Raw genomic sequence first — 23,640 nt, forward strand, 5'->3', positions numbered from 1 at the left:
CTCCCCCATGCAAAGCTCCCCCCTTGGCATCCACCCTCCTTGCATAAGCCCCCAGTCATTATAAATACCCCTCCACTAAGCCCCACCCCCACCCATCCCCTTGGCACTGCCCATGGTACACTTATGGTGCTCAACTGGGCACTGCCAGGGTGCTAGGAGGGTACTGAATGTGGCATTGCTCAATGGGCACTGCCCCTGACCACCATGGTGGCTTCAATGGCCTCCGATCCCACACACACAGCCCCCCCCCCACACAACACACCCAGTGTGGCCCAAGCACCTGTTCCCCGCTGGTGAAGACCAGTAGTGATTCTCGCCGATGTGACGTCTTGCCAGCGAGGGGGGGAAGCAGCCATGCTGAACCCACCAATCACATTGTAATGTAGGCAACTCTGTGCAAATAACCTTCACTCCCTTTCTGGGAATGAAGCCGGCAAAACACGGCCCGGGAAGAGAGCAATCCTTTAGTCTCGCACGCTATCTTCCTGGCTCACCAGTCTAATCGAGCGGCGAGTCGAGCCGGTAAGATCGACCCCTGTATCTTTCTTTCACCCTCAGACTGAACAATCAGCCTTATTCTTGAGGCAGATTTCACAGAATATAATGTCCTCTCGCTGATCAAAATCAAAGAAGAAATTCTTAATTTAAACAATTCCTGCTCGCTGCACAGATTCCACAAACATTGAGGTGAATACAGTGTGGTAACAACAAAACAAACTTTTCTAAACTTCATCTTTTTTTTGTTATATTCCTCAACCTAATTATTTTAATTTGATCAGTTTTTGTTGGGGATGGGTAACTTCTGTTCTTTATAAACTGCTTCACTCATTTTGTTTATTCTACATGGGCTCGGAGAATCAGGACCCAGACTTTATCATCCTTATCCTTTTTCTCCCTTTACCACCACTCCCTCTGTTTTGCGGGAGGGTCGTGGGGATTCCAATCAGAACTAATCATTTTATCATAAAAGTTAAATACTGCGGATGCTGGAATCTGAAACAAAAACAGAAAATGCTGGAAAATCTCAGCAGGTCTGACAGCATCTGTGGAGAGAGAATAGAGCCAATGTTTCGAGTCTGGATGACCCTTTATAAGAGCTCTTCTGAAGTGTCATTCAGATTCGAAAGATTGGCTCTATTCTCTAATCATTTTATCGATAAGTTTCTTGTTCTTAGTTTCCAAATGGCAGGTAAGAGACCTGTCCAGTCCCCACTCGAGCTCTGATTTTTCACTGGCCATGCTTGGATAGGATTATAACCATTAGAATCTACTCTCAGAGGTCTGCTTTTCAATCCAGTGCTACTTGGAGTATACCGTCACTTCACCGACTATCGGGTCACAAATTTATGATAAAATAATTTAAATAATGCCTGAGAATGCTTCTTAACCAACTACCTATCATCGTTTGTTGATTGATCAGACCCACGTTTCACAGATTCAAGTATCTCAGCCGCTGAACACCTGCCGATCCTGGAATAAGTTTAATTCTAACTCATTCTGAGTAAATATTCTCACCAGGTCCTCTGTTGGGGCCCTGTTAAGCAGCTTTAATGGTCCGTGATTGCAGAAACTGAGCAGTCACAGGAATGTGGTCAAGATAGTCCAGTCCCATAATGCCTCACATTCAATCTGCTGTCCTTCAATTATAACAGAATATGTGGCTGTCTGTAGCTGCCTCGGCCGTGGTCAACCCCAACACTGCCTTCCTGAACTGTTACAATGCCTGAGGTGTAAGTTCACCCACAGTGCTGTTAGGGAGGGATTTCCAGCTTTACATTCCTGACACGATTCTGATAGGTTTCGATAAGGTGGACAAAGGAAAGCTGTTCCCATCTGCTGATGGGACAAGGACAAGGGGGACACAGATTGAAGGTTTTGGGTCAGAGATGCGAGGGAGGGGAACGTGAGGAAGAATATTTTGATGCAGTGAATGGTAATGGGCTGGAACTGGCTGCCTACGAGGGTGGCGGAAGTGGAGACAATAAACAATTACAAAGGAAATTTGGTGGGGATTTGGGGTTTTCAAACAGAAATGCTGACTAAATATCTCTGAAGTTCCGAGCACCAGCCACTGGAGGCAAAGTCGTGAGACCGGCCAGTCCCGCAGAAAGAAACCCTCGTCCCTCCCCATTGACCAACTGTGAGAATGAACAAAATGCAGTCCTGGATGTAATTGAGAGCAGAAACAATAACAGCAGAATTCAACCCCTGGAATCACTCGTGAACTTGTTGGTGTCTCAGCAGCTGGGATGAAACTATGAATCCCTTCCCACACAGAGAGCAGGTGAACGGTCTCTCCCCAGTGTGAACTCGCTGGTGTGTCCGCAGGCTGGATGAGTCAGTAAATCCCTTCTCACACTGAGAGCAGGTGAACGGCCTGTCTTCAGTGTGAAGTCGCTGGTGTCTGTGCAGGTGGGATGACTGGGTGAATCCCTTCTCACACACAGAGCAGGTGAACGGTCTCTCCCCAGTGTGAACTCGCTGGTGTCTCCGCAGGCTGGATGATGTTCTAAATCTCTTTGAGCAGTGAGAGCAGCTGAACGGTCTCTCCTCACTGTGAATGCGCTGGTGGAACACGAGTTCCCGAGAGCTTTTGAATCCGCTCCCACAGTCAGAGCATTTAAAGGGTCTCTCATTGCTGTGAGTGACTTTGTGTCTCAACAGGTGGGATAACTGAATGAATCCCTTTGCACACTGAGAGCAGCTGAACGGTCTCTCCCCAGTGTGAATGCGCTGGTGGGACATCAGATTCCGAGAGCTTTTGAAACCACTTCCACAATCAGAGCATTTAAAGAGTCTCTCATTGCTGTGAGTGAGATTGTGACTCAGTAGGTGGGATAACTGACTGAATCCTTTCCCACACACAGAGCAGGTGAACGGCCTCTCCCCAGTGTGACTGCGTTGATGAATTTCCAGCTGAAATGGGTGCCTGAATCCCTTCCCACAGTCTCCACATTTCCACGGTTTCTCCATGGTGCGGGTGTCCCTGTGACTCTCCAGGTTAAACAATCAGTTAAATCTCACACAGAACACGGGTACAGTCTCTCCCCGCTGTGAATGCTGCGATGTATTTTCAGGCTGTGTTACTGGTTAAAGCTCTTTCCACAGTCAGTGCACTGGAGTAGACTCTCTCGGGTGTGTGTGCATCCTGGAGCTTTTCCAGGCACACTGATGTTTAAAGCGTTCTGAAGAGAAAGAACAGAGAAACATTTCTCCTTCCAGATTCAAAGGCTGCTAATATTCAGGTCCCGATGAATCGAGTGACTCTGTCAGATCATGATGTGTAGTTTGGATTTCGATTTCTATCTGTAAATACTCCTCTTCTGATGTCCTGCAAAACGAGTTTACAAAAATAATCAGTATCAGGACAGGATAGAAATTAAGAACTGACAATTTCAGTAGAACATTCTTTCTCTCTCATTCCCCAAAAGCTGTCAATCTCCATCCCACACACTCTCCCTCCATTCTCACTCTGCTGTATCTAATATTCACCCTCCCAATTCTCCTGAAAGTGCTGATTGAAGCTGATTGACAGATCCATGCTCACTGCTTCCTGTCCTGGACACAGAGAGCTGGAAATCTCCATGCAGGCTGCCAGACAGATATATGTCTATCTGACTGGACTAAATGAGTGGAATGTACAGACTGGACTCCCTTCCTTTCCCTTCAGTGGCGAAGGATGGACAAGTCACCAGGACCCAATGAACTGCACGCTCGGCTTTTAATGGAGTTTGCTGAAGAGATAGTGGACGCTTTGGTTGTAATTTTTCGTAGCTCGCTAAATTTTGGGAGGATATTGAAGATTGGAAAACAGCCAATGTGACTACCTTGTGCAAAAAGGGAGAAAGGCAGAAGGCAGGGTTAATTTAACCTTGTTAATTTCACATCTGTTGTTGGCAAGATACTGGAGTCAATAATCAAAGAGGAAAGAGCTAATAATTTAGGAAAGCTGAATATAATCAAACCTCATCAAGATTCTTTTATGAAACATAAATCATGTTTGACAAATTCGCTTGAATTCTTTGAGAATGTAATAGGGGAGTGTAGATTGAGAGCAATCTGTAGATGTAGTGTATTTAGATAGGGTGGCACAGTGTTTACCACTATTGCATCACAGCACCAGGGACCCGGATTCAATTGCGGCCTTGGGTGAGTCTGTGTGCACATTCTCCCTGTGTCTGCGTGGGTTTCCTCCGAGTGCTCCAGGCTCTCCCCAATGATGTGTGGGTTAGCTTGAATGGCCATGCTAACTTGCCCCTTTGTGTCCCAATAGATGTGGATTAGGGGGATTAATGGGGTAAAAATGTGGGGTCATGGGGATAGGGCCTGGGAAAGATGTTCTGTCGGAGAGTCAGTGCAGACTCGATGGGCCAAATGGTCTCCTTCTGCACTCTAGGGATTCCATGATTCTATGATTTCCAAAAGGCATTTGACAAGGCGCTGCATAAGAGACTGGCCTGTAAAGTAAAGGTCCATGGAATTGGTGGAAGTGTATTAGCATGGATTGAAAACTGGCCGTCACATAGAAAACAGAGAGTTGGAATAAATTAGTCATTTTCAGAGTGGAAAGATGTAACTAGTGGAGTACCACAGGGATCAGTTCTTCGCCTGCAATTGTTCATTATTCAATTAATGACCTGGAGGAAAGAACAGAATGTAAGGTTTCCAACTGATACGAAGATAGGCGGAAGGACATGTTGTGATGAGGATATTTTGATTCTGCAGTGGGATATAGATAGATTGGGTGACAAAAACCTGGCAAATGGAGTTTAATGTGGAGAAGTGGGAGGTCATGTATTTCAGTAGGAGAAATCAAAAGGGAGATTACCTACATGGAGCGGCGCTGCAGGTGAGTGAAGTACAGAGGGATCTAGATGTTCTTGCACATGAATCACAAAAAGCTCGCAGGCAGGTCCCACAGTTGGTAAGAAGAAAAATGGAATTTTGACCTTTATTGCAAAGGGGTTGGAGTTTAAAAACAGGGGGGGGGGGGTTGTGTTGGTGAGGCCTCACCTGGAATACTGCGTAGTTTTGATCTTCTTACTTAAACAAGGATACAGTAACATTGGATGTGGTCCAAAGGAGATTCACCAGGCAAATTCCTGGGTGAGAGGGTTGTCCTATCAAGAGAGAATAAATTGTCTAGGTCTGTATTCCTTGAAGCTTTGAAGACAAAGAGGTGACTTTATTGAAACATAAGATCCTGAGAGGGCTTGACAGGATAGATGGTGAGATATTTTTACAAGTGCTAAAGTCTTGAACAAGCTAAATGGTCGGTCATTTAAAACTGAGTTGCACAGAAATTTCTTCCCCCAGAGGGTGGTGAATCTCTGGAATTCTCTCCCCCACAGGTGGAGGCTAGACCATGATAAGTATTTAAAGTGGAGGTGGATAAATAGTTGATAGATCGAGGAATAGATGGCTATGGGAAAAGGCACACAAAAGGAGTTGAAGCCGGCATAGATCAGCCATGAAGGGCCTGGTGGCCACTCCTGCGTCTATTTCTCGTGATCAGTTGCTGCAAGTCAACAGTTTCCCCCCCAGAATGAAAAAAGGAATGGAAGGGGGGAGAAAAGAAAGTGTTTTACTCACAGATGTTGGAGAGACAGGAGGAAGTTTGAGTCTGTCTGAAGCTCAATCTTCATTCAGAGAGAGAGCAGCAGTTAGTTTTGCTGGGCTGGAGTGAGCAGCTGAACAAGCTCATTGTGCACTTCCGCATTCAGACAATGGAGGAGCTTTGATTGGCTGGAGGACCAGAGTCCTTGCGGTCCTCCAGAATGCCCATTGGTCAGAGCTTGTGAGAGGCAGCGACCAGAGCAGAATCCTTCCGGTCTTCCAGAGTTCCCATTGGTCAATCCCCCGCAGACAGACAATGAGGGGCGGAGCCCCACGTGGGGGTGGGCGGGACTTTGCCCTCCAGTTGTGCTGAGCTGTTGTCCAATGGGAAAGGCTGGAAGACCCGGACAGACAATGGTCAGTGCGCCGGCTTTGTCCCGGGCCCCGCCCTACACATGCGCATTCCCCCAAGTCCGCACATGCGCATGTTTGATTCACCGCCCCTCACCAGCTCTGGCCAATGAGAAGAATTGGAGGACCGGAAGGCCACAGGTCTCCCAGCCAATCAGAGCATGGGTTTTTGTGTGAATGAAGATGGGGCATCAGACAGACTCAAACTTCCTCCTGTTCCAACATCTGTGAGTAAAACACTTTTTCTCCCCCTTTCCATTTCTTTTCTCATTCTGGGGGAAATTGGGGACTTGCAGCAACTGAAGGGAAAGGAAGTGAATCCAGGGAGGCTGCAGACTCTGGAAAGGTTGGCCCAGGTCTCTCTCTCTCTGTTAAAGACATTGACATCCTTTGCTCCCTCAGCTTGACACATTTATTTGTCTGGCTGAAAAGATGGTCTCTTTCCTAATGTTCACAATTAAAGGGCTGGTTTCCCCAGAAAATATCTGACATTTAAGGGGACTGTAAATTAATATAGGTTAGAGATATGTTCAGTGTTGTCATATGGCAAGATTAGACATGTACGGTTCTGCAATAATGTACATTTATTATTATTTCTAATCTGGTAATATCGTACGATCGTGTGACATTAGTGTTTCTTTACAAATTTTTTTCTCTCAAAATCATGATCCTGCTGTTGTAAATGAACCTTTTCAACTTTTTATACATTGTGGCACCAGCTTGTCTACAAAGAGTCCTTTATTTGCTCCTTAAGTGGCTTATATCGAGGTTGTTTGTTTTTACTTTGGGATTTCAGATAAAATATTGGTTGCAGGTCAGGTAACAGAAGTTCTTTCATTTTCAGTTCTAAGCTGCAGTTTAGTTTTAGAAGTGAGATAACCGACTGAATCGCATCTCACACTCAGAGCAAGTGAATGGCCTTTCCCCAGTGTGAATTCGCTGGTGTGTCAGCAGATCAGATGAAGTAGTGAAGGTCTTCCCACACTCGGAGCAGGTGAACGGCCTCTCCTTGGTGTGAACCCGCTGGTGTCTCAGCAGGTGGGATGAATGAGTGAATCCCTTACCATAATCACAGCAGGTGAACCTCCTCTCCCAGTGTGACTGCGTCGATGAATTTCCAGCTGAGACGGGGATTTGAATCCCTTCCCACAATCCCCACATTTCCACGGTTTCTCCATGGTGCGGGTGTCCCTGTCTCCAGGTTTGTTGTTCAGCCGAGGTGGCCACACAAAGCGTCTGTACAATCTCTTCCTGGTGTAAATGGTGATGGTCTTTCAAACTATGTAACTGTCACTGGAACAGTCTTACCAGATGTTTGTGTCTTGCTGCTTTTCCAGTCACACTGATGTTTAAAACTTTCTGAAGCAAACAGAACAAAAAGACATTTCTCCTTCTTGATTCAAAGGCTAATGATATTCAGATCCTGATAATCGAGTGACTATGTCAATTCTTCACTTGATGTTTGATTTGAATTTTGTGTCTGCAAATCCTCCCCCTTTGAAGATCCTGTAAAAGAGGTTATAAATTTCATCACTGTCAGTTAAGGATAGAATCTACAATTGGCAGTTGTTAATTTCTATCTTGTTCCCCGAAAGCTGTAAATAACTGTCCCACACTCTCCCTGCATTACCTGGAGTATTGTGTGGAGCTTTTGGCTCCTTACTAAAGGAAGGATACACTTGCAATAGAGGGAGTGGAGCAAGGGTTCATTCGACAAATCCCTGGAAGGGTGGAAGTTTCCTCGGAGGAGACTGGGCCTCTATTCTCTCAAAGTTTCGAAGAATGAGGGCTGATCTTCTATAACTCAACTGAGTTGAGGAGGAACTTCTTCACACAAAGGTTGTGAATCTGTGTAAGTCCCTGCCCAGTGAAGCAGTTGAGGCTACCTCATTGAATGTGTTTAAGGCAAGGATAGATACATTTTTGAACAGTAAAGGAATAAGGGTTATGGGGAGCGGGCAGGTAAGTGGAGCTGAGTCCACAAAAAAATCAGCCATGATCTTATTGAATGGCGGAGCAGGCTCGAGGGGCCAGATGGCCCACTCCTGCTCCTAGTTCTTATGTTCTTATAATAACTCTAGATGTATCAATGTTGTTATGATCCTTATGAGTACAATAACCTTAAAATTAACAAATTCCCAGACAAACCCAATGGAATAAACAAAGGGAAAGATTTCACCTTCTAATAAATCTTGCAATAATCAAATTAAAATCAACATCAATGAATCATGCATTGACAGACAAACAGTATTTAAATGGACAGGATAAATTTGTCTTTAAATATCTCAGACAATAAAACAGGTTCCACAAAATCACAAACATTTCCCCCTCACCATATTTGTCTCTAATTCCAGTTCCAGAGAATTTCTCTGTCTCTGTATTTCCCAGGGGGAGAAAGAAAGTGTTTTCCTCACAGATGTTGTCCAGAGGATGAGGTTGGAGTCTGTGTGTGAAGTTTGAGTCTGTGTGTGAAGTTTGAGTCTGTGGTGAAGTTTGAGTCTGTCGTGTGAAGTTTGAGTCTGTGGTGAAGTTTGAGTCTGTGTGTGAAGTTTGAGTCTGTGTGTGAAGTTTGAGTCTGTGGTGAAGCTACAAACAGAAGCTGTTCTGTTTCAAATCAAACTGCGGGACTTGGAAGAATTTGATGGGAAGAGATTTTGCAAAGTCCCCTCCCCCACTCCCTCAGATGGCAGCCCAGCGCGCAGGCGCAGAGAGCACTGCTGAGCCGAGCTGTCCGGAGCAGGCGCAGAGAGCGCTGCTGAGCCGAGCTGTCCGGAGCAGGCGCAGAGAGCGCTGCTGAGCCGAGCTGTCCGGAGCAGGCGCAGAGAGCGCTGCTGAGCCCAGCTGTCCGGAGCAGGCGCAGTGCGGCTGCCGCCAGCGGTCCGCTCTCGATCTCTTTTTGGAGCAGCAGCCGCCGTAGAGAGAGGGGGGAGGGGGAGATCACCGAGCGGCTTCTCGCTCTGGCCGGAGCCGCCAGCCGGTTGCCTGGAAACCGTGGCTGGAGGAGGTGCAGGGGGAGGGAGAACAATGGGTGGGGGCGGGGCTCCCGGGTCCGCGAGCCGGGCCTGCGCCATGGAACCCCGACACGTCACTGCGGAGCCGAGTAATTCCTATTGGCTGATTCCGGCAGCGCTCCATTGTGACGTCTCAATGCGGAAGTTGGCCACTGAGCTTCAGGTTAAAGCTTCCACTGCGATTTGAAAAGACTTCGGCCATCAGTGAGTGGAAAAGCAGCAACACACTGCCACAGCCGAGTGAGTGTGTTCCAGTGCACTGACTACAGAGCTTTAACCAGTTACACAGCCTGAATAAATATCACACCATTCACAGCAGGGAGAGACTGTACCCGTGTTCTGTGTGTGGACAAGGCGTCAACTGATTGTCCACCCAAGGGAGAGGCAAGGACACCTGCACCATGGAGAAACCATGGAAATGTGCGGACTGTGGGAAGAGATACAGATATCCCTCTCTGCTGGATGCTCATCGGCGCAGCCACACTGGGGAGAGGCCATTCATCTGATTTCAGTGTGGGGAGGGATTCGCAGGCTGCAGTCACACCAGCGAGTTCACACTGGAGAGAGGCCGTTCACCTGCTCTCAGTGTGGAAAGGGATTCATTGTGTTATCCACTTTGCAGAGACACCAGCGAATTCACACTGGGGAGAGGCTGTTTATCTGCTCTCGGTGTGGGAAGGGGTTCAGTCAGTTTTCCAACCTGCAGACACACCAGCGAGTTCACACCGGGGAGAGGCCATTCATCTGCTCTCGTTGTGGGAAGAGATTCACTCGGTCATCCGACCAGTGGACACATCAGCACATTCACACCGGGGAGAGGCCATTCGCCTGCTCTCAGTGTGGGAAGGGATTCACTCGGTCATCCGACCTGCGGACACACCAACACGTTCACACCGGGGAGAGGCCATTCACCTGCTCTCAGTGTGGGAAGACATTCACTCGGTCATCCGTCCTGCGGAGACACCAGCGAGTTCACACTGGGGAGAGACCATTTACCTGCTCTCAGTGTGGGAAGAGTTTCAGTCAGTTATCCACCCAGCAGAAACACCAGCACATTCACACTGGAGAGAGGCCGTTCACCTGCTCTCAGTGTGGGAAGAGATTCACTCAGTCATCCCACCTGCGGAGACACCAGCGAGTTCACACTGAGGAGAGGCCATTTACTTGCTCTCAGTGTGGGAAGGGTTTCAGTCAGTTATCCAACCTGCAGAGACACCAGCGAATTCACATGGGGAGAGACCATTCACCTGCTCTGAGTGTGGGAAGGAATTCACTCAGTTACCCCACCTGTTGAGACATCAGTGAAGTTACACTGGGGAGAAACTGTCCACCTGCTCAGTGTATAAAAAGTGTTCAGAATTTCATCACGGCTGCTGAGGCACCAACAAGTTCACAGGGGTTGGATTCTGCTGTTATTGTTTCTGCTCTCAGTTACATCCAGGACTGCATTTTGTTCATTCTCACAGTTGGTCAATGGGGAGGGTCAGAGGGTTTCTTTCTGCTGGACTGGCCGGTCTCACAACTTTCCCTCCAGTGGGCTGATGCTCTTTGAGTCTTGTTGTGAATACCTGGTTTCAAATTTCACAAGGATCACAGAGTGACCGGGTGTGAGGAAGTTCAGAGATATTTAGTCAGCATTTCTGTTTGAAACTCCCCCAATGCCCATCCAATTCCCTTTGTAATTGTTTATTGTCTCCACTTCCTCCACCCTCGTAGGCAGTGAGTTTCAGGTCATTACCATTCGCTGCATCAACATTTTCTTCCTCACATCCCTCCCTACATCTCTGACCTGAAACTTTAAATCTGTGTCCCCCTTGTCCTTGTCCCTTCAGCTAATGGGAACAGCTTTTCTTTGTCCACCTTATCTAAACCTGTCAGAATCTTGTCCACCTCTATCAAATCTCCCCTCAACCTCCTTTGCTCCAAGGGAAACAACCCCAGCCTGACATTGACAATAAAGAACAAACTAACAGAATATGTTAGAACCTGAAACCAAATGGGAATGTTTAATTCCTGTTTTAATGATATTGTGAATATATTGTCCTGGACAATAAAGGAATTGGAATAACTCACCTTGGGAGTGGTTGAATGGAATATGTCAATCTGGTATCCATCTACAGTCCAGTGAAAGTCTGGAATATGTAGCTGGAAATCCCTCCCTAACAGCACTGTGGGCCTACTGACACCTCAGGCATTGTAACAGTTCAGGAAGGCAGTGTTGGCGCTGATCGTGGCCAAGGCAGCTACAGACAGCCACATATTCTGTTATAATTGAAGGACTGCAGATTGAATGTGAGGCATTATGGGACTGGACTATCTTGACCACATTCCTGTGACTGCTCAGTTTCTGCAATCACGGACCATTAAAGCTGCTTAGTGCCCAACAGAGGACCTGGTGAGAATATTTACTCAGAATGAGTTAGAATTAAACTTATTCCAGGACCGGCTGGTGTTCAGTGGCTGAGATTCCTGAATCTGTGAAGAGTAGGTCTGACCAATCAACAAACAGTGGCAGATAGTTGGTTAAGAAGTTAAAAAGCGTTCTCAGGCATTGTTTAAATTATTTTATCCCAAATTTGTGATAAGAACTTTGAGGGACTTGTGACCCGTTAGTCGGTGAAGTAACGGTATACTCCAAATAGCACTGGACTGAAAAGCAGACTTCTGAGTAGATTCTAATGGTTATAAACTGACTCAAGCATGGCCAGTGAAAAAATCAGAGCTCGAGTGAGGACTGGACAGGTCTCTTACCTGCTAATTGGAAACTAAGAACAAGAAACGTATCGATAAAATTATTAGAGAATACAGCCAACGTTTCGAGTCTGGATGACACTTCATAACCGCTCTTATGAAGTGTCATCCATACTTTAAACATTGACTCTATTCTCTCTCCACAGATACTGTCAGACCTGCTGAGATTTTCCAGCATTTTCTGTTTTTGTTTCAGATTCCAGCATCCGCAGTATTTCACTTTTATGATAAAATGATTAGTTCTGATTGGAATCCCTACGACCTTCCTGCAAAACAGAGGGAGTGGTGGCAAAAGGGGAAAAAGGATAAGGATGATAAAGTCTGGGTTCTGATTCTCAAAGCCCATGTAGAATCAACAAAATGAGTGAAGCAGTTTATAAAGAACAGAAGTTATCTATCCCTAAAAAAACTGATCAAATTAAAATAATTAGGTTATGGAATATAACAAAAAAATGAAGAGCTGAAGTTTACAATCGAGTTTGTTTTGATTTTTTTACTTGTGTAAAGTGGTATTATTGTGTGCCAATTTTTTTCTGCTCACTCCCCATCCCTTTAGGTTCTGAAGAAAAGTTAACCCTTTCAGCAGACAATTCATTTCTTTTCAAATCATCTGAAAACTCATGTCTATTTTAGTTTATAATTGAAGATTTATGGGAATTGGCTAAGATGGGCTTTCAACATTTTTCTATTCTTTCTCTATTAACTGTTAATCAACACTCTGTTTTATCTTTCTGACTTGTTACATTTTTAATGATTAATAAACTTTCTGAATTCACGATTTAAAGTGTTCTTTCTTGCCATTTGGTTAAGTCACTGGAACCTGGTGTGATTTATGATGAGGGAGGTTATTGTAAACAAGAGAACCCCCATAAATCTTAGTTCAAATAAATCAAAGTTCTTACAAATGGAATGCTATCCTTTATTATGAGAGAAATTGAACACAGGAGTAAAGATGTTCTGCTTTAGTTATGATGTGGAGATGCCGACGTTGGACTGGGGTGAACACATTAAGAAGTTTAACAACACCAGGTTAAAGTCCAACAGGTTTATTTGCTACCAGATAAACCTGTTGGACTTTAACCTGTGTTGTTTAAGACCATAAGACCATAAGACACAGGAGCGGAAGTAAGGCCATTCGGCCCATCGAGTCCACTCCACCATTCAATCATGGTTGATTTCAACTCCATTTACCCGCTCTCTCCCCATAGCCCTTAATTCCTCGAGAAATCAAGAATTTATCAATTTCTGTCTTGAAGACGCTCAACGTCTCGGCCTCCACAGCCCTCTGTGGCAATGAATTCCACAGACCTACCACTCTCTGGCTGAAGAAATGTCTCCTCATCTCTGTTCTAAAGTGACTCCCTTTTATTCTAAGGCTGTGCCCCCGCGTCCTAGTCTCCCCTGCTAATGGAAACAACTTCCCTACGTCCATCCTATCTAAGCCGTTCATTATCTTGTAAGTCTCTATCAGATCTCCCCTCAACCTCCTAAACTCCAATGAATATAATCCCATTTAACTTCTTACTATGCTTCAGTTATACAGGGCATTACGGAGACTGCATCTTGAATACTGGGTGCAGCTTTGTCTCCTATTTAAGAAATGATACAAATGCATTGAAAGTGGTTCAGAGGAGGTTTAATAGATTGCTTCCCAATTCTTGACCCTCACAGTATAAATTATGTCCGATTTTCCTTGTCTTCAGCTCTGACAAAGGGTCATCCTGACTCAAAATGTTGTCTCTATTCTCTCTCTGCAGATGCTGTCAGACTTGCTGAGATTGTCCAGCATTTTCTGTTTCTGTTTCACATTCCAACAACAGCAGAATTTTGCCTTTATCCCAATTCTTGTTGGATAAGGGCATCAAAAATATCGGGTGTAGAACGAGAATGTGGAACTCCACACAAACAGATCAGCCATGACCTAAATAAATGGTGGAGCAGACTCAAAGGGCCAAATGACCTACATCTGCTCCGATGTCGAATGTTGGTCACAGATTCCTGAGGATTGTGAAACAAGGCTGGAAGATTCGCCTTGCTTGTATTAGTGGGAAAATGTCCAGGAGAACCATCACTGTGAAGGACAGTTCTGGGATTAAAGGTTGCCAGACTGGAAAAGGAAAACAATGGAAATAAACCCTTGAGGAGTAAAGAATCACTTTGGACTGGTTTTTGGAGAAAGAGTGTGAACATTCCAAGGCAGAATAAAATATAACGGTTGAGTGGGATATTTAATGGTGTTAAGAGTAAAAGGGCAAAGTTTAATTTTAAGTTTAAGAGCAATGTTCCCTATAAAAAAGTGTTTAGTCATTGTTGCTTCCAGTTTGTTGGAATAAAGGCCAGAAACTTGAAGTTTTGTCGTGTGATTCTTTAATTTACTCACTGGGCTTAGAATTCTTTTTTTTAAATTGTTGATCGTTACAGAGATCCTAACAGTTCATTTAAAGCCCCGAGTTTTGATTTCCCATTTGAGCCTGGGGCACCTTTCTGTCTCTCTGTTGCTAGTGTCAATGACAGCCAGGTGACGGAGCTGAGGGCAGTATTTAGCTGAGAATAATGGGGCCTGCGCCCCAGTTGGGAAACTGCCCTGGGCGTCGCACTAATAGAGAGACAGGAAGGTGCTGGAGGACTGACTGGGAAATGGGCCTCCAACCAATTGTTATATCAGTCACTCAGAACTAAAGAGAAACCTGTCTCTTTAAATACAGATACAGGGAAGAGGCTGCAATGAAATCTGTCCCTTTTAACCTGCACAAAAGCAGGAGGCTGAGATTGACAGGCTGCAGGAGGAGTCCATTCAGCCCATCGTGCCCCTGCTATCTCTTTGAAAGGACTGTCTGATTCATCCTACCACTCTGATCTGTCCCCACAGCCCTGCAAATTCTTCCCTTTCAAGTCTTTACCCTTTGGAAAGATTCTATTGAATCTGCTTTCAGGCAGATCAGAACAACTCACTGTGTCAAAAAATAAAATAAAATCTCATCTCCCCCTCTGGCCCCTTTGCCAATTACCTTAGAGGGACTCACTTTCTGTTAAAGAGCCTGCCAACCCCTCTCACCCACTTTCCCGAAAGTGCATCAATCTCAGCAGGAAAAGTCCAGAACAATCAAACACCTTTACTGATGAAAGTTTATTAATGAAACAGAACTTGGTTAAAAACAAACAGAAAATGACTTGAGGATCAAAGACAACCAGAGTAAAAGGATGTTCACAACGTTCTGGACCCAAATGGTTTAGTCATGTTGCAGCTTTATAGAAGCTTAGTTAGGCTGCACTTAGAATATAGTGTTTAATTCTGGTCACCACACTACCAGAAGGATGTGGAGGCTTTGGAGAGGGTACAGAAATGATTTACCAGGATGTTGCCTGGTATGGAGGGCATTAGCTATGAGGAGAGGTTGGAGAAACTTTGTTTGTTCTCACTGGAACAACGGAGGTTGAGCGGCGACCTGATAGAAGTCTACAAGATTATGAGGGACATGGACAGAGTGGATAGTCAGAAGCCTTTTCCCAGGGTGGAAGAGTCAATTACCAGGGGGAACAGGTTTAAGGTGCGAAGGGCAACGTTTAAAGGAGATGTATGAGGCAGATTTTTTACAGAGAGTAGTGGGTGCCTGGGACTCGTTGCCGGGAGAGGTAGTGGAAGCGGATACAGTAGTGACTTTTAAGGGGCGTCTTGACAAATACATGAAGAGGATGGGAATAGAGGCATATGGTCCCTGGAAGGGTAGGGGGTTTTAATTTCATCCGGCAGTGCGGTCGGTGCAGGCTTGGAGGGCCAAAGGGCCTGTCCCTGTGCTGTAACTTTCTTTGTTCTAAATAAAGTAATATTTAATGAACACATTTGGTTCGTACAATGTGGTTGACTCTCAACTGCCCTCTGAACAAGGGCATCTAGGGATGGGCAATAAATGTTGGCCAGCCAGCGACGCCCATGTCCCACAACTGAATAAGGTTAATACAAGATATACTGGTTCGAAAAGACACTTGCTGCAAGCCAATAACTTTCCTTCTTACACGAACTGAGCAATCAACCTTATTCTTGAGCCAGATGTGACAGAATATAATGCCCTCCAACTGATCAAATTCATAGAAGAAATTCTTAGTTCAGACAATTCCTGCCAGCAATGCAGCTTCCACAAGCATGTAGGTGAATCCAACATTAATGTTTAAAATAAAGCTCCAGTCACATGTTAGAATTTAACATGTCTTCCTTGACCTTGTTGCTGAGAATGTTTGAAGAGGCAGCAGGGGCACAATGGGTCACACGGCCTCCTTTTGTGCTCTCTGCTCCTCGTTTGCATTTGAAGTGGTAAATATCTGGGACTCACTTCCTACGAGCGGCTGAAGCAGAGATAATGGAATGTTTCCAAAAGGAAATTGGATGGGAACTTCAGGGAAATAAATCCGCAGGGACACGGAGAGAGAACAGGGCAACAGTTTGATCTAAAGAGAGCCAGCATGGACTCAATGGGCTGATTGGCCCCATTCCCAATCCTAATGCCTGTCTGATCTAAAGAGAGAAATTTCAGCTGTTCCAGTCTCTCGAACTCACTGAAGTCCCTCATCCCTGGAGTCATTCTCGTAAATCTCCTCTGCACCCTCTCTAAGGACTTCACATCTTTCCTAAAGTGTAGGGCCCATATACAGGGTTCCATTCTCGAGGAATAGAATTGAACAGGTTCTGTTCAACTTCTTTAGAATCAGGGTTCGGCTACACTGGGAGCACTGTCAACATTTGTGATCTCCATTTAGAAAAAGGAAATAGAGGCACTGGAGAAGCGGCAACAAAGACTCACAAGAATAATCCCAGAACTGAGAGCATTTAACCCTCAGGAAAGACTGGGGCGGCTTTTCTCTAGAAAAGAGAAGACTGAAGGGTGACCTGATGGAAGTCTTTAACGTTATGAAAGGGTTCAATAATCCAACAGGGATTTCAGTGAGAAACCTCTTTACCAGCGAGTGGTGAGAATGTGGAACTCACTACCACAGCGAGTGGTTGAGGTGAACAGCATGAATACATTGAAGGGGAAGCTCGATACATACATGAGGGAGAGAGGAATAGAAGGATATGCTGATGGGGGGAGATGAAGAGGGGTGGGTGGAGGCTCATGTGGAGCATAAATACTGACATAGACCAATTGGGCCGACTGGCCTGGCCCTGTGCTATAGACTCAATGGAACAGAGACAAATGTACTTACTGTAGATCTACCTGCAGCGTTAGGAAAAACATTATTTACTGTCCAGGATAAAATAAATGTTCTTCGTCGGTTTGTGTGGGTCATTTCAGTGGAAATGTGCTCTCCCAGGCTCAAAGAGCATCAACCCACTGGAAGCAGAATTGTGAGACCGGCCAGTCCAGCAGAAAGAAACCCTCCGACCCTCCCACTTCACCAACTGTCAGAACGAACACGGTTCAGTCCTGGATGTGATTAACAGCAGCAATAACAGCAGAATCCAACCCCTGTCATCACTTGTGAACTCGCTGGTGTCTCAGCAGGAGGGATGAACTGGTGAATTTCTTCCCACACACAGCAGCTGTGAATGGACTGGTGGATCATCAGTTCCTGAGAACTTTTGAAACCATTCCCACAGTCAGAGCAGTTAAAGGGTCTCTCCTGGGTGTGAGGGACATTGTGCATCAGCAGCTGGGGTATCGAGTGAATCCTTTCGCACACACAGAGCAGGTGAATGGTCTCTCCCAGTGTGAACTCGCTGGTGTCTCCTCAGTGTGCATGTCCTTCCAAACCTCTTTGTGCAGTGAGAGCAGCTGAACGGTCTCTCCCCAGTGTGAATGCGCTGGTGATCTATCAGATGCTCAGAAATTTTGAAGCCACTCCCACAGTCAGAGCATTTAAAGGGTCTTTCCTGGGAGTGGGTGACTTTGTGTCTCTGCAGGGTGGATAACCGAGTGAATCTGTCCCCACACTCGGTGCAGGTGAATGGTCTCTCCCCGCTGTGAACTTGCTGGTGAGTCAGCAGGGTGGATGACTGAGTGAATCCCTTCCCACACTCGGTGCAGGTAAATGGTCTCTCCTCAGTGTGAAGACGCTGGTGTGTCAGCAGGGTGAATGACTGACTGAATCCCTTCCCACACAGAGCAGATGAACGGTCTCTCCCTGGTGTGAACTTGCTGGTGTCTCTGCAGTGTGGATGACCTCTTAAACCTCTTTGTGCAGAGAGAGCAGCTGAACGGTCTGTCCTCAGTGTGAATGCGCTGGTGGGACACCAGTTCCCCAGAAATTTTGAATTCACTCCCACAGTCCGAGCATTTATAGGGCCTCTCACTGGTGTGAGTGACTTTGTGACTCAGCAGGTTGGGTAAATTAGTGAATCCCTTCCCACACACAGAGCAGGTGAAAGGCCTCTCTCCGGTGTGAACTCGCTGGTGTGTCAGCAGGGCGGATAACTGCGTGAATCCCTTCCCACAGTCAGAGCAAGTGAATGGTCTCTCCCCGGAGTGAACTCGCTGGTGGTTCCGCAGGTTTGATGATGATCTAAATCTCTTTGTGCAGTGAGAGCAGCTGAACGGTCTGTCCTCAGTGTGAATGCGCTGGTGGGACATCAGATCCTGAGAACTTTTGAAGCAACTCTCACAGTCAGAGCATTTAAAGGGTCTCTCATTGGTGTGAGTGACTTTGTGCGTCAGCAGGGCGGATGACCGAAAGAATCCCTTCCCACACACATTGCAGGTGAACGGTCTCTCCCCAGTGTGAATTCGTTGGTGTGCCCGCAGTTCGGAGGACCGAGAGAATCCCTTCCCACACATGGAGCAGCTGAACGGTCTCTCCCCGGTGTGGATGACCATTTAAATTTCATTGTGCAGAGAGAGCAGCTGAACAGTCTCTCCTCACTGTGAGTGCGCTGGTGGGACACCAGTTCTCCAGAGCTTTTGAATCCGCTCCCACAGTCAGAGCATTTAAAGGGTCTCTCATTGGTGTGAGTGAGATTGTGACTCAGCAGGTGGGAGAACTTAATGTATCCCTTCCCACACACTGAGCAAGTGAAGGGTCTCTCCCGAGTGTGACTGCGTTGATGAATTTCCAAATCACAGGGCAACATGAATCCTTGTCCACAATCGTCACACTTCCACAGTTTCTCCATGATGTGGGTGTCCTTGTGACTCTCCAGGTTTGATGATCAGTTGAATCCTTGTCCACACAGAACACGTGTACGGTCTCTCTTCACTGTAAATGGTGCAATGTTGTTTCAGCCTGTGTAACCGGTTAAAGCTCTTTCCACTATCAGTGGACTGGAACACTCTCACTCGGGTGTGTTCCAGTCACACTGATGTTTAAAATCTCCTCAAGCAAACAGATCAAACAAACATTGCTTTTCTAGATTCAAAGGTCGATGATATTCAGGTCCCAATAAATCGAATGACTCTGTCAAATCTTCATGTGGTGTTTAGTTTGAAATTTCTGTCTATAAATCCTCATCTCCTGATATCTATAAAAGGAATTTACAACAGACATCACTGTCAGTACAGGATAGAAATTCAGAACAGACAATTCTAGTTTCTATGGAACATTCTTTCCTCTCTCATTCCCCAAAAGCTGTCAATCTCCATCCCACACACTCTCCCTCAATTCTCACTCTGCTCTCCTGAGTATACAACCTCCCAAGTCTATTGAAGGTGCTGATTCAGGCTGATTAATGGATCCATGCTGACCACTTCCTGTACTGGACACAGAGATCTGAAAACCTACGTGTAACGTCCGGCCTACACGCGAGAAATTAAAATCTGTGCCATATGTGGGACTGGATAACTGGATTGGGAGAAGGAGAAGGATGTGGGGAAGAATTTTACTTTGGTGCAGAAAGGTCATTACCTGGAAGCCGCTGCCTCAGGGGGTTGTGGAAGTGCAAATGATCCATGGTTAATCTTCAAGCTGACAGCCACGTTAAAGTTTTACATTTGGCCATAAATGCTGTGTGTAATGCACTGTATTACCTGGTTACAGATACATGAAGAATGTGAGGAGGATTTCTGTTTAGACAGCGAGTGGTGACCTGGAAGTTAAAAATTCAACAAGTCCCCAATTTCCCCCAGAATGCAAAAGAAACACAAAAGCGGAGCAAAGCAAGTGTTTTACTCACAGATGTTGGCCTCTTTTAGGTCAAAAGGAGCTCACAAACTATTTTTCAAATTGACATCGAGCCAGCCAGGAGTTGAACCTGGAATCTTCTGATCTGTAGTCAGACGCGTTATCCATTGCGCCACTGACCCACACTCTCACAGATGTTGGAGAGCCAGGAGGAAGTTTGAGTCTGTCTGAAGCTCAATCTTCATTCAGAGAGAGAGCAGCAGCAGCTTTGCTGGGCAGGAATGAGCAGCTGAACAAGCTCATTGTCCACTTCCGCATTCAGACAATCATAGAATCATAGAATCCCGCAGTGCAGAAGGAGGCCATTTGGCCCATCGAGTCTGCACCGACCACAATCCCACCCAGGCCCTACCCCCACACATTTTACCCACTAATCCCGCTAACCTACACATCTCAGGACTCTAAGGGGCAATTTTTAACCTGGCCAATCAACCTAACCCGCACATCTTTGGACTGTGGGAGGAAACCGGAGCACCCGGAGGAAACCCACGCAGACACGAGGAGAATGTGCAAACTCCACACAGACAGTGACCCGAGCCGGGAATCGAACCCAGGACCCTGGAGCTGTGAAGCAGCAGTGCTAACCACTGTGCTACCGTGCCGCCCATATGGGGGAGCTCTGATTGGCTGGAGGACCAGAGTCCTTCCGGTCCTCCAGAGTTCCCATTGGTCAACATCTCAGGGGTGGGCACTCCACCGCACATGCGCAGCTTCCTCTCTCCCTTGGACATGCGCAGCCCCGGGGCATGGGGGAGTGGACAGATTCAATCTTCCTCCTGTCTCCAACAGTGTTGTGTGTGTGTAGCAGCATTGAATTTGCTGCTGCAAATCATCAACATTTCTTTGCATGTGAAAGCACTGGTTGAAAGAACTGAGCAGTTTTCTCTCCCTTGAGTATTGGTGGTTCAGTGGTAGAATTCTCGCCTGCCCCGCGGGAGGCCTGGGTTCGTATTCCTGGCCAATGCAAAGCCTTAAAAGAGGCCAACATCTGTGAGTGAAACACTTTCTTTTCCTCCCCTTTCCATTTCTTTTCTCATTCTGGGGGAAATTGGGAACTTGCAGCAACTGAAGGGAAAGGAAGTGAATCCAGTCGGTATGTTCCACACATTGTTAGCCCAGTAATTTAGACAAATATCTGTCTGGCAGCCTGCAGGGAGATTTTCAGCTCCCTGTGTCCAGGAGAGGAAGCAGTGAGCATGGATCTGTCAATCAGCCTCAATCAGCACCTTCAGGAGAATTGGGAGGGTGAATATTAGATACAGCAGAGTGAGAATGGAGGGAGAGTGTGTGGAATGGAGATTTACAGCTTTTCGGGAATGAGAGAGGAAAGAATGTTCCAGAGAAACTAGAATTGTCTGTTCTGAATTTCTATCCTGCACTGACATTGATGAATTTTCCAAACTCGTTTACAGGATATCAGAAGGTGAGGATTGACAGACAGAGGATTGAAACAAACGTCACATCAGCATCTGACACCCTCACTCAATTCATCGGACCTGAATATTATCGGCCTTTGAATCTGGAAGGAGAAATGTTTCTCTGTTCTGTCTGCGTCAACAGGCCTTTAATATCAATGTGACTGGAAAAGCACCAAGGCACAGATACACCCGAGTGAGAGTGTTCCAGTGCACTGAGTGTGGAAAGAGCTTTAACCAGTTACACAGCCTGAAAATACATCGCAGCATTCACAGCGGGGAGAGACTGTACCCACGTTCTGTGTGAGATTTAACTGATTGTTTAACCTGGAGAGTCACAAGGACACCCGCACCATGGAGAAACCGTGGAAATGTGGGGACTGTGGGAAGAGATACAGAGCCCCCTGTAAACTGGAAATTCATCGACGCAGTCACACCGGGGAGAGGCCATTCATCTGCTCTGTGTGTGGGAAAGGATTTACGCAGTTATCTAACCTGTCAAAACACAAAGTCACTCACAGCCAGGAGAGACCCTTTAAATGCTCTGACTGTGGGAGTGGTTTCAAAAGCTCTCGGGAACTGATTATCCACCAGCGCATTCACACTGGGGAGAGACCGTTCAGCTGCTCTCACTGCGCAAAGAAATTTAGAGCATCATCCCACCTGCGGATACACCAGCGAGTTCACACTGGGGAGAGACCGTTCACCTGCTCTGTGTGTGGGAAGGGATTCACTCAGTCATCCAGCCTGCAGAACCACAATCTCACTCACACCAATGAGAGACCGTTTAAATGCTCTGACTGTGGGCGTGATTTCAAAAGCTCTCGGGAACTGATGATTCACCAGCGCACTCACACTGGGGAGAGACCGTTCAGCTGCTCTCACTGCTCAAAGAGATTTAGAACATCATCCCACCTGCGGATACACCAGCGAGTTCACACCGGGGAGAGACCATTCACTTGCTGTGTGTGTGGGAAGGGATTCACTCAGTCATCCAGCCTGCGGGCACACCAGCAAGTTCACAAGTGATGACAGGTTGGATTCTGCTGTTATTCCTGCCATTAATCACATCCAGGACTGAACCATGTTTATTCTTATAGTTGGTGAAGTGGAAGGGTAGGAGAGATTCTTTCTGCTGGACTGGCCGATCGCACGACTTTGCTTCCAGTGGGCTAATGCTCTTTGAGCCTGGGAGAGCACATTGCCACTGAAATGATCCACAAAAGCTGATGAAGGACATTTATTTTATCCTGGATAGTAAATAGTGTTTTTCCCCCCACGACAGGTAGATCTGAAATAAATACAGAAAGGACTGGAAAAACGCAGCAGGTCTGGCAGCATCTCTGGAGAGAGAAACAGAGTTAACATTTCACACTACTGGATTGGGAATCAATCTAGTAAATCTCCTCTGAACTGCTTCCATGGTATTTATAAAATGGGGCAGCACGGCAGCACAGTGGTTAGCACTGCTGTATCATAACACCAGGGACCCAGGTTCAATTCCAGCCTGGGTCACTGTCTGTGTGGAGTTTGCATGTTCTCCCCATGTCTGTGTGGGTTTCATCCGGGTGCTCCGGTTTCCTCCCACAGTCCAAAGATGTGCGGGTTAGGTGGATTGGCTATGCTAAATTGACCCTTGTGTGAGGGGGATTAGCAGGGTAAATGTGTGGGGTTATGGGAATAGGGCCTGGGTGGGATGCTGTTTGGTACAGACTCGATGGGCAGAACGGCCTCTGTCTGTACTGCAGGGATCCTACGATCCTTTGTTTAATTGGAGACAAAACTGCACCCGGTGTTCAAGATGCAGTCTCAGCAACGCCCTGTATAACTGAAGCAGAACATCTTTACTTCAATGTTCAATTTCTCTCGTAATAAAGGATAGCATTCCATTTGTGAGAATGGTGATTTATTTGAACTAAGATTTATGAGGTTCTCTTGTTTACAATAACTCCATAACTGTAAATCACACCAGGTTCCAGTGACTTAACCATGTGGCTAGAAAGAATACTTTAAATGGTGAATTCAGGAAGTTTATTAACCATTAAAAACGTAACAAGTCAGAAAGATAAAAAAGGAAAGTATCGATTAACAGTAAAAGGAGAAAGCTCAGCTTTAACAATTGAATGTATGAACTTATGAAATGTTATGGGGAGAAGGCAGGAACATGGGGATGAGGAGCATATCAGCCATGATCGAATGATTCGATGGGCCGAATGGCCTAATTCTGCTCCAAGATCTTATGAACAGATTTCTCTCTATCCTTTTCAGACCAGGACATGAAGTGATGGCTCCGAAAACATGGATAACTTGTAAAATCAACAGCTCCCAACACCTCTCTGTAGGGCACAGTGGTTTGCACTGCTGCCTCACAGCGCCAGGGACCTGGGTTC

General features: G+C 46.2%; 2 protein-coding genes and 1 non-coding gene across 3 annotated transcripts in view; 1 reads left to right on the forward strand and 2 right to left on the reverse strand.

The window, feature by feature from the left end:
• The window catches only part of LOC144480811 (uncharacterized), a 992,083-nt gene that overhangs the window by 90,409 nt on the left and 878,034 nt on the right, over positions 1 to 23,640 (forward strand). The gene's annotated exons all lie outside the window — the stretch shown is intronic.
• Positions 1 to 23,640, reverse strand: part of LOC144480924 (uncharacterized) — a 196,312-nt gene that overhangs the window by 74,292 nt on the left and 98,380 nt on the right. Inside the window, exons 5-6 of the mRNA XM_078200549.1 lie at positions 18,037 to 18,176; positions 17,421 to 17,534 (exon numbers count right to left, since the gene is read on the reverse strand). Of these exons, the coding sequence (XP_078056675.1) occupies positions 17,421 to 17,534; positions 18,037 to 18,176 (254 nt within the window). The remainder of the gene's footprint in view (positions 1 to 17,420; positions 17,535 to 18,036; positions 18,177 to 23,640) is intronic.
• On the reverse strand, positions 19,885 to 19,957 carry trnac-aca (transfer RNA cysteine (anticodon ACA)). Its single transcript has one exon. It is a non-coding gene; the product is annotated as a tRNA-Cys (tRNA).

Source organism: Mustelus asterias, chromosome 30 (genome assembly GCF_964213995.1).
Source record: "Mustelus asterias chromosome 30, sMusAst1.hap1.1, whole genome shotgun sequence".
Lineage (NCBI taxonomy): Eukaryota > Metazoa > Chordata > Chondrichthyes > Carcharhiniformes > Triakidae > Mustelus > Mustelus asterias.